At 51.6% G+C, this 14,462-nt stretch overlaps 1 protein-coding gene across 2 annotated transcripts; it reads right to left on the bottom strand.

Annotated features, from left to right (window-relative positions):
- Nucleotides 1-4,171: 4,171 nt before the first annotated feature.
- Nucleotides 4,172-14,451, bottom strand: MRPS11 (mitochondrial ribosomal protein S11). 2 transcript variants are annotated; one of them, XM_021680528.1, is made up of 6 exons: nucleotides 14,155-14,451; nucleotides 13,906-14,028; nucleotides 8,590-8,688; nucleotides 6,338-6,467; nucleotides 5,369-5,434; nucleotides 4,172-4,682 (listed from the first exon to the last, which is right to left on the bottom strand). In XM_021680528.1, exons 1-6 carry the CDS (start codon nucleotides 14,217-14,219, stop codon nucleotides 4,575-4,577), a joined length of 591 nt encoding a protein of 196 aa, XP_021536203.1. In that variant the 5' UTR covers nucleotides 14,220-14,451; the 3' UTR covers nucleotides 4,172-4,574. The 2 variants fall into 2 exon arrangements, with proteins under 2 accessions (XP_021536203.1, XP_044773953.1); XM_044918018.1 differs by lacking the exon at nucleotides 8,590-8,688 and having other exon boundaries at nucleotides 4,211-4,682.
- Between the last annotated feature and the right edge of the window lie 11 nt (nucleotides 14,452-14,462).

The raw sequence follows: 14,462 nt of genomic DNA, 5'->3' as shown, positions 1-14,462 counted from the left end.
CCACCTGCCTCTCCTTCCTGAGGCCAGGGTGCCTCCACACCCTGAGTCCCGGCCCACCATGTCTCGGGGGACAGTGCTGGTGTCCTGGCACGTTCCCTGTTGCCGTGACACAGCCTTTACCGGAAGGAAGACTCGCTCGGCCTCCTTCCTCACCTCCCACTCTCTCCCAGCCACTCTCCCTTTGGCGGGTGGTGACCTCCGTGTTGCCAAATGCAGGTGGCCCTGCCCGGTCCTCATCTTGCTAGAACTCTTAGCCACAGCCGGCACTTTGTCCCTCGGCTTCCGAGACACCACCCCCGCCTCGTTTGCAGCCTTGTCCTCCTCCAGCATTTATAACTTGGCCTCTTGTCTTCCTCCTTCTCCACTGTTTTCCTGGACAGTCTCACCCCCACCATGGCTTTGATTCACATCATTTGGGGAATGACGGTCATGCATTTTAATTCCCATTTCCTGGTTACTAGTAAGACTGAGCATCTTTTTTTAAAAAAGATTTTATTTATTTGACAGAGAGAGAGTGAGACCGAGAGTGAGAGCACAAGCAGGGGGAGCGGCAGGCAGAGGGAGAGGGAGGAGCAGGCTCTGCGCTGAGCAGGGAGCCTGATGTGGGGCTGGATCCCAGGACCCTGAGATCATGACCTGAGCCAAAGGCAGATGCTTACCTGACTGAGCCACCCAGGCGCCCCAAGACTGAGCATGTTTTCATGGTTTCTGATCTTTGTGTTCCTTACAAAAGCAGGTTAGAAGCAGAGCAGGTTCCTGGGCTGACGGGGCTACGGCAGGTCCCTGTCCCTGCCCCCTTCAGGCACTACCGGGCCCTTCTGTGTGTACTCCCTTCGCATCGGGCACCCCCACCCCAGCCCGCAGCCTGCGTCCACCCTGGGATTCCAGCCACCCCCCGGCCCCTAGAGCTCAGTTCCCCCAACTCTGCACCACACATGCGCAGTGGCTGCGGGTTGGGGTCACGCCGTCCTCTTCTCTGGGCCACTCCACTTTGTTTGGGGGCCTTCAGCCTCACAGCCTTCTTCTCTGTCCCCTTCCCCAACTTCCCTTTGCAGCTTCAACAGTAAGACTGACAGCTTTCTTTCCCGCAGCTCAGAGTTTCTTGCCTTAAACCTCTGGGATTCTTATTCCCACTCGGTTTTAGACGCCTACATACCTAACTTCATCACCTGTAAAGGAGCGAGCTTGAAAGTCCCTAACACTCAGGTTCCTTCTTGTCTAGAAACTTCCACACGCCCACCTCCCCCTCTCTACATCTGCCAAACCTCCTCTTTATTCTTCGTGTTTGACTCCTTCCTCTTCTCTCATCCTTTGGTCAGCTTTTCCCTCTATTTGTCTTCCTATCCAGTCTGAACCCCAGGATCCTCCATGCCAACCAAGCCATATCCCGTAACCCGATAACCCCTAACTCATTCACCTGGGTCTTGATGCTTTGCCAGCTTCTGATCCTAAGGGCGCCCGCTGATCCAGTTGCTTCTTTTGCCTGCCGTCTCCAGAAAGCCTTCCCTAGCATCCCTTAAGCTGAGGGGGCCATTCGTGCTTCTTTTCTGGAACTTCTGACTAATTTGGCCCCATGTCTGTCTAGCTTCCTTAGACTGTGAGCTGCATACAGGACAGTCACGGCGGTGCCTGACCTGTTTGTGCAAAACAACCTATGTTTGCTTAATTCGGTTGAGTGAACGATTTCTGCCTTGGCAGTGACTGCTCTCGATCACTTGGCACTGGTACTACTCAGATTTACAAAGCAATGTGTCTATCCAGTACTGGGAGAAAGGAATTGAGAGAAAGGATAAAGGAGCCCAGGGGGAAGGTATATATGCATTTTTTTGAATGGACACGTCAGAGTGAGGTTGCAGGCAGAGGCGACTGGAGAATGGCTTCCCCTCAAGCGCAGAGATACTCTGCCATCATCCAGGGACTCGAGTGTCAGGCAGGCTTATTTTGGTGGTGACGGTACATCTCAGTGTCAGGTGATGACCTTGGCTCCAAGACGGGAAAACACTGCATCTATGCGGAAAGGAAAGAAGTCGTATTTGTCCCTTTGCCTGCGTAGAGGCTTCCCTGATGTAACCAGGCCTGGGCCACCAGCTCTGAGCCGGTAGGAGCAAAGCTGAGGATGCCCTCGTGGAAATGATCCGAGGCCCTGATGGCAGGGCGGGAGGGAGTGTGTCACACAAGCTGATGCCAACACTCTGTGCAAACTCGGGCCGCACTGCCCAGCTCTGCCTCTTCTCTGCCCCAGGGAGGTGCGAGCACACGGCCCACCTGTTCTCAGGACTATGGCAGCAGGGGGTGGGGCGGCCAGCATTTTAAGTCAATGATGACTGCCTTAATCGGTCAGGCTTTGGTGACTGTGCTTTAGTCTTCCCGAGAAGAGGCCAAGACCAATGAAGAAGAGGTAATAGTTTCAGAGAGCACGGCTTCACTGGCCCCTCGGAGCCTGGACACAGCACTGAGAGCTCATGATAAGGCAGTGCGCATTCTCTGGCATACCTGGACCGTGGGATCTGGCGGTGGTACAGGCCGGGCACCTGTTTCTGGGCCCAAGGCCATTGATCTTGTACAGCTCCCAGTGTCCTGTCCGTGCTTGAGCACTCCCTTCCATTTCAAAGCCCTCCTGTAAATAAAAGAACATTTTCTAACACGACAGTGTATGGAGGGTTTCAGGAATGACAGAGGACACCATTCTGTGGCCTAGGAGGCCGACCCTCCAGGACCACACCAGCCTGCTCCCCTCCCTTCTTGCTTCTGGTTGGGTTCAGCCACTGGGATGCCCGCAGGTGATCGGAGGGAGGGGAGCAGTGAGGGCATTTCCTTCCTTTCTCGGCCAGGCCAGGGTTTGGCAGAGGCTGTGCTCCTCCTGTTCCTGCCCCTGCCAGCTGCTGGGGGGGCGGGGGGGACAGGGACACACACACGGCTTCGGGCTCTGGCTAGTCCTTGAGTGCTCCGGGGTGTTTATTCCCTCAAGCCTGCCCACACCTCTGTAAAGAGCCTTCATTAACCTTCTCAACCTTTTGAACCATCTGTTTCTTGCTTGGGCCCTGCCTGATAAACTGTCCAACTGTCCTCTGTCCACCTGAATAAAGGCTAACCCGTATCAAATCCCAGAGCGGTTCTCAGGAGCTGCATGAGCACTCGCTCATGTGTTTTCATGAATCACGTTTATGGGCAGTTTGACGGTGAGACGGCGGAACTCCTTCCGGCCATGGCCTTAATCCAGCAGGTCTCTAGTTGGGGTTTCTTTAGTCAAGGGTCACAAGCGAACCTTTACAGATCCTGCTGAGGACAGAAGAGAAGGCGGTAGGGAGACATTTTTCCTTTTAAATTCATGCCCAAGCTGTGGTCTCCGCCCCACCGCCTCCCCCAACCTTGTGTAACACAGTCACTTTCCTAAGAGGACACCTGTGGATGAAGTCGCTGGAGTCCAGGCTGATCGCACTACCTCTCTGTGCTCAGCCGGCTGGTCCCTGGTCCCTGCTCACATGGGAGGAACGGCGCTCCTGAGGACGCGCCCTGCTCCCTCCTGTCTGCGATGCTCTCCACCCTGGCCCTCTCTGTGCCCAAGGAGGCGGGGTCCCTCCTGTCCGGTCTCTAGACCCCTCGCCTTGGGCTCCCGTGTGGTGTCTGGGAGCTGAGAGCGATCACTGAGCAGCTAGTCCTGCCTGGGCTCCCCACCGTCCACTGCTCCTGCCCATCCCTCCATCCAGCCAGTTTTCGAGAGAATCCCATCTCATACCCCTCTCCCTCCTCCCTTCGGGGTCCCTGGATCTCGGGCCATCTCGGGCGCTGGGACTGCTGAAGGCCCCAGCGCGTGCGCGGGAGACGCCACCATGGGGGAGCTCAGGCAGTCCTCCCACACCACTGGCGCTAACTTTAAATATGCCCGTTATCGGTGGGATTTCTACCCCCAGAATACTCCAGAGGGAGGAGGCAAGCAGATCTCCATTTGGGGCCCGAAAGGAAACATTTGGGAGCAGGGAGGAGGCTGCCGGGTAAGCAACGGCTTGTGCGTACGTTTCCCCCTCCGCCTGAGGTCTCCCCTCCCCATTCACAGTCACGTCCTCCCTTTCATTTTTTTTTTTTAAAGATTTTATTTATTAGATAGAGTGCACGAGCAGGGGGAGCGGCAGCAGAGGGAGAGGGAGAAGCAGGCTCCCTGCCGAGCAGGGAGCCCGACACGGGGCTCGATCCCAGGACCCTGAGACCACAAGCCGAGCGGAAGGCAGATGCTCAAAAGACTGCGGCACCCAGGCGCCCTGCGCCCTCACTCTCGGAAGGCCACAGGGATCACTGCCCGCAACTCGGCAAGCCAAAGCTCACATGTTACGACAGGCGGCAGAGGTGCGTCTAGCTTGCAGAGCAGCGCTTCCTGGTTGCGGAGTCTGCGCCGCAGCTGCCCTGGGGCTCCTCTCGAGTCCCTTCTGCACCCCGGTCTCCAGTTGAAGGGACAAGCGAGGCTGCCATGCAAGGGGGTCTCCAGCAAGCCCTGCTCTGGGGAGAGCTCGGACAGTGTGCCTTCTATGAGGTCCAGCTGGAGGTGGGACTTGCCAGGTTCAGCCACACGCTTCCTTTCGTCACAGCCTCCGAGCCTTCCTGGGGCGGCAGCCGTTGTGTGGGATGGGGGTGTTGTCTGTGATTGAGATCACTTCCACGCCGCCCATGGTCAGTCCCTTGATGGCAGACTGGAAGGAGCAGAAGGCACAGCAGAAATGCCATGGACCCAGCACGTCCACGGAGGGCTTGGAGACGGACGGGGTGGGGGCTCTGATCCCTACAATCCTGATTCTGTTCTCTCCCCACAGACTCCCAACAAAACCCCTTCACTGCGTCCTCGCTGCTGTCCATTTCTCTAGGAGCACCTGCCACTTCCCACCTTGTGCTTTATGATCTGAAAACCAAGACTACCTGTAAATCCCAACCCACCTTAAGCATTACCTTTTTGTAGTGTCCTCTGCCTGGAATGTCCCCTCCCTCGTTGCATACCTGGCTAATGCCTTGCTCTTCTTGAAAAGTTAGTACAGATGTCACCTCTTTGGGGATATACCCAGTGGGCTCCCAGCATCCTGGGCACGAGTTTACCGCTACACCCACCAGTCTGTACTGGGGGACCCACTTGTGACAGTCCCCCACGGAGCACCTTCCTATGCCCAGTGCCTGGCACACAGCAAGTCCTCCATAAGGGTCTGATGAATTAAACTCGGTGACCTGGGCTTGCTTTTGAGAAGCTCAGTAGGTTAGAAGACCAGAAAGACACTCAAGCCATCCTGGAAATCCAGGAGAGGGTTTGTCTACTCTCCTGACTCTGTGCTCAAGCCCCGTTTCTCTCATGAAGGAAGCACACACGCTGCAGAGCCTCCCGGCCACTTACCAAGCGCCCTGGGCCCAGGCCCTTCACCACCACTCGGACGTGGGTCACGCCCTTGCCCGCAGCTTTCTGGAGAGGAGGAGCAAGTGGTTAGCGCTCCGGGGAGAAGACACCCACATATGTAAACAGGCAGAAAACAGGGACGGCAGTAAAGGACAGATGGTCACAGTGCTAGGCAGACGCGGGCAGAGAGCACCGCACATGTCGGATTCTAGATTTACAGCCAACTGTGATCCCTGTTAACCCGGGGCAGCACTGCCACCTGATGGAGATTTCTGAACATGGCTCACATTTTTCTCAGTAAAGGCAGAATTTTAAGGCCTCGCTTAAATAACCCACTTAAAAAGCGTTATTTTAAATCACTGAAAATTTTAAGTGTTATCATTTATCACTCAACCTACCAGGCAGAAGCCACTATTAACACTGACATTTCAAGTATATAAAATCTGTATTGTATTTTGATGATCATTAATACACAGCAAATAATATTTTGGGGCACCAAGCTTTGTTTGAAGGCCAAGGTTTTCCTTCAGGAAATACTTCCTGTTTGGCAGAACGTGAACTCCGTAAGGCCGGCGCTATGGTAGACCGCGCACAGGCCGGGGCCCCGGACCAATGACTCAAAGCAAGCAGCACTCTGGATCTTAACTGGCTCTCAAAAACGCGGGTAATTCTGAGCGTCTTCTGAACATTTAAGGTAATGAATGTAAAGGGTCTGGCGTATAGTAGATGGTCAATAAATATACTAATAGGAGCATACTGCCAATTGGCTTCTAGAAAGGTCCGCAACAGCTCACAATGAAATCGGTATCGCATGAGGGAAGGAGAGAGACAGACCTCTTCAGACTGCCGCCAAGGTTGGGGCATCGAACAAGAGCTGTGGGACACCACTGCTTCGAGGAGAATCCTCCTCACGGCGATCAGCCATGCGGAGGCCGGAGCACCACAGAAGGAGCCAGAAAGCACACTTACCACAGCGGCGGCTATCCCTGCTGTTTGTGCGGCGATGCCCGTGCCCTTCTTGGCGTTCCGGAAGCCCTCCGTGCCACAGGAAGTGCGCGCAAGGGGCTGGTGAGCGGCCGAGACCACCTGGATCTGTGTGCTGGGGAAGCAGGGAGGCACGCAGCACATTAACGACCGGTCAGGGAAGTAAGAGTACTGAAGCCAGGCCCCTGCAAGCCCATGTGCGAAGGAAAAGGGCACTCGGCCACTTCCCCTCTGAGCTTCTCGGATGAATGCTTTTCGAACTCCTACAGCAGGTGTCAAGAAAGGTCAGAATCACCCCCTAAACCTCATCAAAAACGGACATGTCATATCATCTAAGGACTGCTCTGTATGGACTGCATGCTTGTGTCCCCCCAAAATTCATGTTGAAATCTTAACCCCAAACCTCATGGTATTTGGAGGGGGGGTCTCTGGGATGTGGGTAGGTCATCAGGGTGGAGGTGGAGCCCTCACGAATGGGGCCCCAGGGAGCTCCCTCGCCCCTTCCATCATGAGAGGACACAACGCGAAGCCGGCCACCTGAGACTCAGAGGAAGTCTCACCAGAAGCCCCCCACGCTGGCTCCCTGCTCCTGGACCTCCAGAACTCTGAGGAATCCACGTCTGTTGTTTAAGCCCCCTGTTTGTGGTATTTTGTTTTAGGAGTCTAAGAGAAGCTGCAGAATCCGGGGTGGTTAAATGTCATCCAGAAGAAGTGTCTAAGATTTGATACCTTTGTCGGGCTTTTTTTCTAAGAAGTTACATGTTTCACATCAGGTAATTAAAAAAAAAAAGGCTTTTGTTAGGGAAAGTTTCAAATATACCCGAAAATGAACAGAAGAGTATATGAACACCCATGGACCCCATCGCCCAGCTTCAGGAATTAACTCCTATCCAATTTAGTCTTGTCTATAAACTCTGTTTCTACTCCCTTCTTCCTCTACAATGGGTTATTTTGAAGCAAATCCCAGACCCATCATTTCATCAGTAAATATTTCAGTATATATTTCTAAAAGATAATGACTTAAAAAAATCCCATAAAACCATTATCATACCTAAAAAAGTGAGCAATATTCCCATATTGGATCATTTTAATGCTAATGACACTCTGTTCCACGATCACAAAACTTTTTTTAAGTGAAACTTTTCTAGTCATCTCTGACTTCAAGAAATATTTAGACATGCATTTCATTTCCCCGTGGCCAACATCACTGAATCTTCTGGTCTGAGGAGCTCCCTGAGGACTCCGGTCAAGAGGGAGGTGGAGGAGCCATGCTGAGGGGGCCGGTGGGTGGACCCGGGTCCGGACCGTCTGCTTGTTGGCCTGGCTACCACTGCCCTCTCCCCCTGGCAGGGCTCTCCGGGTTTTCCGTGCTGAACAGAAGCGCAGGAGAACTGCTTGTCCCTGACACAACTTCAGCAGAGGCGCTTACACAGAGAGCGCTAACCTATGTCCTTATTAGCCTGAGCAGGGGAGAAAAAGAAACCCAGCTGCTCTCACTTCGAGCTTGTCACATGAATGCTGGATGAATCCTCTGGCATCTCAGCTGTGCTCCACATGCCATCCCTGACCACCGACAGTCCCTTGTACGGTTCTCTGAATCGCTTCCTGGGCAGGCTGTGACTAAGCAATGAGCCCATCTCCCAGTGGGGCCGGCCTGCAAAGCTGTCCCTGAGGTCAGCAAGGTTTCTGTTGCCAACATGCACCTGGGAAGGCCCCAACACTCATCTGGAAGTCACGCACTGAATCACGACTCTGTGTAGCCCTATGAGGTTGGAGGTCAGTGCACAGTGGCCCAAGGTGAGTGCTTCAAAGGGACAATACTTACTTGCAGATTTACATTTTGGTTAGTTTGTCAGTAAATCATAGACTCTTAAACCACCTCTCTCATGTATATCTCACCCATCCTCTGTTCCCTAGTACCCAGTAACACTTAACACGTGCACCCTAATAAACACTCTCTCCAACTTTTGAGCAGAACTAGGAAATACTAGTCCTAAGGCAGGCAGAGAAAGCTTAACACTAGGATCTGCCCAACCTAGTTCATGTTTTCATGAAATCTGAAGAAACTTTATAAAGACAGAGGTGGTTTCTCAAAACAGGGAGGAGGGGCGCCAGGGGACCCCTGCATCAACACTACTGTGCGGAACGCAGGCCCCTGGGCTTGCCCTCCCCCACGAAGGAGAAAGAAGCCCCCCCGACCCCCCGCCGAGATCTGCCCAGGTGCTCCTTCCACTTACTTGTTGTAGGACGCTTTAATGTGTGCAATTGGGATCTCCTCGAATTTCTTTCCTGCCCACCTCAGAGGGCTCTCCTGTCCTGGAACTGGAGGGTAAATGCTGTAATTAAAGAAACACTTTAGGTAAATCCCGGTTTTTTTTTGTTTTAAGTCAATGAAAACCAGCAGCGCTGCACCCCGGACCTATTCCTGGGGTAGCTGCCCCCAGTCGGTCTGGTGCTGTAGCTGTACCCACGAACACTGGGCCGAGGTGGTCTTTTCTCGAGTGTCGACTCTGGACACATCTAGTGACTTTCCATTAGGAGAAAAAGAGCATTTAATCCACTCTCCCTACCTTCCTGTGTCCCTTCTAGTACATTCAGATCAGTATTTTCAACTCTCTATGGGACACTCTTTCTGCAACTAAAATAAATAAAATCAAATCTCTATTTCTGGTTTCAGATGTATCTTGACTCTCTATTTTATAAAAAAGGACAAAATAATTTTAATAATACTTATAGTATCATTACTATAAAAAAAAAAAATCCAGCATCCCCCATGATAGAAGTCAGCAAGCCTTTTCTGTAAAGGCCAGATAGTAAATACTTCAGGGTTTGCTGGCCACGGAGTCTCTGTTCAACTACTCAGCTTTGCCTCTTAAGTGCAAAAACAGCCACAGACAACAGTAAGTTAACGCGTGTGACTGTGTTTCAGTAAAACGGTATTTACAAAAAACCAGGCACCTGGCCAGATTTGGGTAGCACCCAGTTTGCCAACCTCTAGCCTAAACCAGTAGCATTCCGTGCTGGCTGAATGGCAGAATCTCGTGATTCTGATGCTTAATCGCCACGCCTCACTTATGGATGGGGCCCGAGAATCTATTCCTAAAGTATCCCTGGTGAACCAGATGTGAACCCAGGGTTGAGAACACTGATCTGGACATTGTGTTGAGTTCAAGATCTTTCTCTATCTCGCTGTAATCTGTCCTCTGGCTACCTCTAGGTCAGTATTCTTTGTGTGCAGGTGGAGAAACTGAGATACAAATAGGAGAACAGGGTCAGCAAGGGAAGCCAGGTTTTGGGCCTAGGAGACCTGCCTCAATTCAAAGCCCAGTCTGCAACGCTGTCCTTCCATTTATTCAAACATACAGTTGTCCTTCAACATTCCAGACGTGAGTAAGCCTGCTGTTGCATCCTGCCTACACGCACCAGACCTGTTTTATACCTCCTCATGCCTCCTGAAATTCAACGGACTGCAGTTTAGAAAATACTATATTAGAGGAGAGCCATCCTGCTGCCAAGCCCCACCTGCTTTCCTAGAGATGTTTTTAAAAACAAAACAGAAAATAACGCAATGGTCTTCAAGAGTTACAAGTGTGTTCCTCCCTGCTAGGCCTGATCTGGAGACGATTCGGCCCCTCAGCAGGCTGCCAGCTTTTCAACCTACAAGCCAAGATGGAAAGTAGACGAGGCTCTGAGAGGACATCATCATTTCTCCAGGGATCATTTCCCCTACTGACTCGGGGGGGGTGGGGGTCCAAAAACTAAGCCTACTAAAGTCTGACCATACTAGTGTAATGCTTTCATATACAGCAAGGGTTCTGAACTCGGGAAGATTTGGAACTTGAACCATTTAATTAAAGGCACAGACAAGATCAGGCCTCTAAACCGACCAGGTCCAATGTACAAACGAACGAGTGGTTCACCGGGGGAGGCCCAGACAAAGGAAAGACAAAGCCCTCCGACATTGGTCTGCTGCCTCTTCATATCCGTGCTCACAACCAGGAAAACGGAGGGGCCAGCACACACGGTGTCTCTTCAGAAGGGCTGAGGACTGAAAACAGCCTCTGCTCTCTCCCGCTGAAGGTCTGGGAGGGCTGACTTCCACCGCAAGCAGCTCAGGTATGGGAGGGAGGGCAACCACGCCAAACAGACCCTGACAGTGCGCCAGATGCTGGGACCTGGGCCGGGTCCGCTGTAGTTCCATCCCCAGATAAAGAAAGCCTGGCCTCATGGTCTGGAACCCACTTTCTAATTGTGGCTAGAGATGATTTTTTAAAAATGCAAATAAATGTAGAAAAATGCAGCGTTGATAGTCCTGGCTCACCACTCCTGTCATAATTATACGTACGGCTTCCGTAAGATCCTTCCAACTATATGGCTTCTGTTTCTTGACCTCCTTTTCTCCAATGATCCTGTGTCCTCTATCCTAGCCTGGCTACTTCCTCCTGTGGTCATACCTGGCCTTTGTCATTGCCATGTCTGCAACTTCATCGTGACCTTGGTTTCAAGCAGCACTTCCAGGCACACCCATGCGACCCCCACTCCAGGAACCCTTCCAAGCGCTCCGATTCTCCCACTGGTTCACTTTCCCTCACCACCCCCAGGCCTTCTCTTCTCTCCTGGCCTCCAGTAAGTTTCATGACCAATCATTATCATCGCTCCCTTGCATACCCCCTCAGTCCTCCGCCTCCTCTTACTCCATCGTACCTTCCTGGCAAACCCCAACTCTGGCTGAATCCATCTCTCCAGCCACTCTGAGCCTGGGCATGCCTCTGCACAGCTGGCTAGAGAAAAATCCACACCAGTGTTGACTGGTCTCTACATAGCATGGTTTCTCAACTTCAGCACTATTGACATTTTGGGCAAGATAATTCTTAGTGGTGAGGGGCTGGCCTGCGTGTTGCGGGGTGTTCAGCAGCATCCTTGGCCTCTACCCACTAGTTGTCTCTCCACTGTCCTGAGTTGTAACAACCCCAAATGCCTGCAGATCTTGCTGAAAGTCCTCTTGGAGGCCAAATTGCCCCAGTTGAGAACTACTGCTTTATTTTAATGACTTCTAACATCGAGTGGGCCCTCAGCACTGGATGCATGTCCCCAATTCAATTATCCTTCCACTCTCCTGGATGACTACTTTATACCTTCCTTTGTCTACTGAAGCCTCCACTTCCCTCCTGTCTCCTCACGGCCAGCTGATGACCTTCGTAGAGAAATACAAGCAATCAGAGTTTCTCCCAGCTTCCACTACCAAACATCTGTGCCCACAATCTTTGCCTTCTCTCCTCTTATGATGCTCCACTTGTCAAGGACATCACTCCAGCAATGTTTCCATCCCATACCATTCCCATCAGCAAAACATGCTGTCATTTCCCCAACCTACAAACAAACAAAAACCTCTTTATCTCAAAGCCTCCCTGAGCTATTGCCCATTTCTCTACTCCCTCTCAAAGAACTGACTACACTTGACGTTTCTTTCTGTCTTCTATTCTCCTTGAACTCACTCCAGACTTTAGCCCTATTATTCTGCCAAAAATGCTCTAGGCAAGGTCACCAACCAACTCACCATGTTAAATCCAATGAGCAGTTCTGTCATCAGCACAATGACTTATCATAACAACATCTGACACAGCTGATCTCTCCAGCCTTGAACTACATTAAAAAAAAAAAATCCGTCTAGGTTTTATTACTACCTCTCAGGAGTTTCCGTCTTTGTCTCTTTGGCTCTAGGGTTCAGTCCTTGGACCTCTTCTCCTCTTTATCTACCTTTGCTCTCTTGATGATCTTGTACAGTCTTGTGGTTTTAAACATCATCGATATGATGAATCTTCCAAATATGTGTCTCTAGCCCCGATCAGTCCCCTGAAGCCCATTTCTAAAAGCCTACAGTGTATCTCCATTGGATGTTAATTTTAAGCAAAGCCGAACTCCTGCAGCCTTCCCCATCTCAAGAAATGATGACTCCACCTTTCCAGCTGCTTAGGCCCAAAATTTTAGTGTTCCTTCCTTCCTCTCCTTTCCTCACACCTTACATGAACACATCCTGTTGGTCCCACTTTCTGTATGTCCTACCCCAAAAGCTGTCTTCCTGGTCCAGGCCACCATTATTTCCTGCCTGGATTATTTCAAAAATCTTCTAACTGCTTAGAAGACGTCTCCCAGCTTCCATCCTTACTTCTCTACAGTTCAATATCGACACGGCAGCCAAAGGGACGCTTTAAAATGAAGCAACATCATTTCAACTCTCTATTCAAAATTCTCAGTGGCTTCCCATCTCACTCTGAGTCAAAGCTGAAGTCCTCACGAAGTCCTACAAGCCGGAACAGATGCACCCCGTGTATCTGCTGCACCACTCATCCCCTTCCCCCATCTCCTGTTTTACTCCTCACTCCTCCACACTGACCTTCTTGCTATTCCTCCCAAACACTAGACACACCCTCACCATCTGTCATACCCTCATGTTTTACGTGTTTTCTATTTACTGCCCCCTATCCACTAGAATTTAAGTTCTATGGGGGCAGGGTTTTTTGGGTGTTTGGTCACTGATGTGTCCCTAATGCCTTATAACAGTGCCTGATGTTGTTGAATGACTCCAACAGGATCTTGGCTTAAGTTCCTTCAGGAGCTCCCCACTGTCTACAGTGGGAAGAGTGTGAAAGTCGCACTGTTACAGATAAGACCCTCAGCTTTCTGATTCCTTCTCTTGCTGGCCTCATCTGCCATCACACAGACACCTGAATATACCATGTGCTTTCATACTGCATGCCTTTACACAGAATACTAGCTTTGCCTAAAATCATCTCTTTCATGTTGTCCAGCTGAACTCTCATTCAGTTCAGTTCTTAGCTCCACATTATCTTCCTAGCAGTCTTGCCTGATTTCCTCAGGAGTGAGACACTCATTCCTTCATACTTCCAAGCAACCAGTTCTTACCTCCAGCACACTACTGACCAGATTATGCTGAAAATGCTTGCATGTCTGTTTTCCCCAGTAGCCTGTGACCTACTCGTGGGGGAAGAATGATCTTTTGTATTTGTATTCCCAGCACCCTAGCACAGTGCCTGGCACCAAACAGGTTTTCAGTAAACATGTGTTAAATGGATGTGAATGCACATAGGGGTCGTGGCACTGATGGAAAGCAATGGGCCAGTCCTCAGGGCTGAGCACAAAATCCACCCTGCCCCAACTCAATAATCTACACCACAGCGTAGCGCCCCCTGCCCCCCAACTCCCATTTTGCATCCGAGGCCCAGGGAAGGTTGTTGCTCTGCCGTGATACCCCTCTCAGAGGGAAAAAGTGATATTTACTATACACCTCCGACATTCACTCATTCATTCATCAAACTGTTCACAGAGCGCCCACTTTGTGCCAAGGTTCATCTCATTTGATCCTCGCAAACTCTCCCGGCATCCTTTCCATTTGTAGACGAGAAAGCTGGGGCTCAGGTACTAATTTGCATAAGGTCCCAAAGATGTCAAGTGGCAAAGTTGGGAATTCACTGGTTCTCGGTCTCTGGACGGCCGTGCCGGTGTCCCGACAGCTGGGCTTAAGTGGCCCTCACCTGAAGCTGCTGCGGCTCGAAGCCGGAGCCGCCGCCTTCTCCTCAACCTCCTGACTGGCCGCCGCGTCTTGCAGCTGCTGGGCGCCGGTGTGGATGGTGGAGGCCGGCGCCCCGGCCACGACCCTGCGGAGAAGGAAGGCTCGGTGAGGTCAGGCTTAAAGGCCACTGCAGTCCAGGCGGCTCAGGGACACAGGCAGGAGCGCAGTCAGGGGTGTGTGTGTGTGTGTGTGTGTGTGTGATCATTCTTACCTGGGCGTCGGTGGCCAAGCCCACGACCGCAAGAACCAAGACCCCGTCTTTCGTACCACCTGCATGACTTGGATTGACCCCCGTCAGCTTCCGTCCGCGGCGACCGCGGAGCCCGGCGCAGCTGCAGCGGCCCGCACCACGAGCGCTTGTGGGGGAGGGCGTAGAAGGAAAGTCATCTCAGTCCTCTTCATAAGGTCCACTTAAGATTTTTATTCCCATTTAAATGCTCTACAATAACTATCGTTTCGAGTGGCAACTGGAAATTTCTTCCCTTTCCCCTAACCTTCTAACATGAGATCTTCGCCCAC

The sequence above is a fragment of the Neomonachus schauinslandi genome, chromosome 9, assembly GCF_002201575.2.
Source record: "Neomonachus schauinslandi chromosome 9, ASM220157v2, whole genome shotgun sequence".
NCBI lineage: Eukaryota > Metazoa > Chordata > Mammalia > Carnivora > Phocidae > Neomonachus > Neomonachus schauinslandi.
The sequence above is the reverse complement of the archived record's forward strand: the minus strand, read 5'-3'. Positions and strand labels throughout refer to the sequence as shown.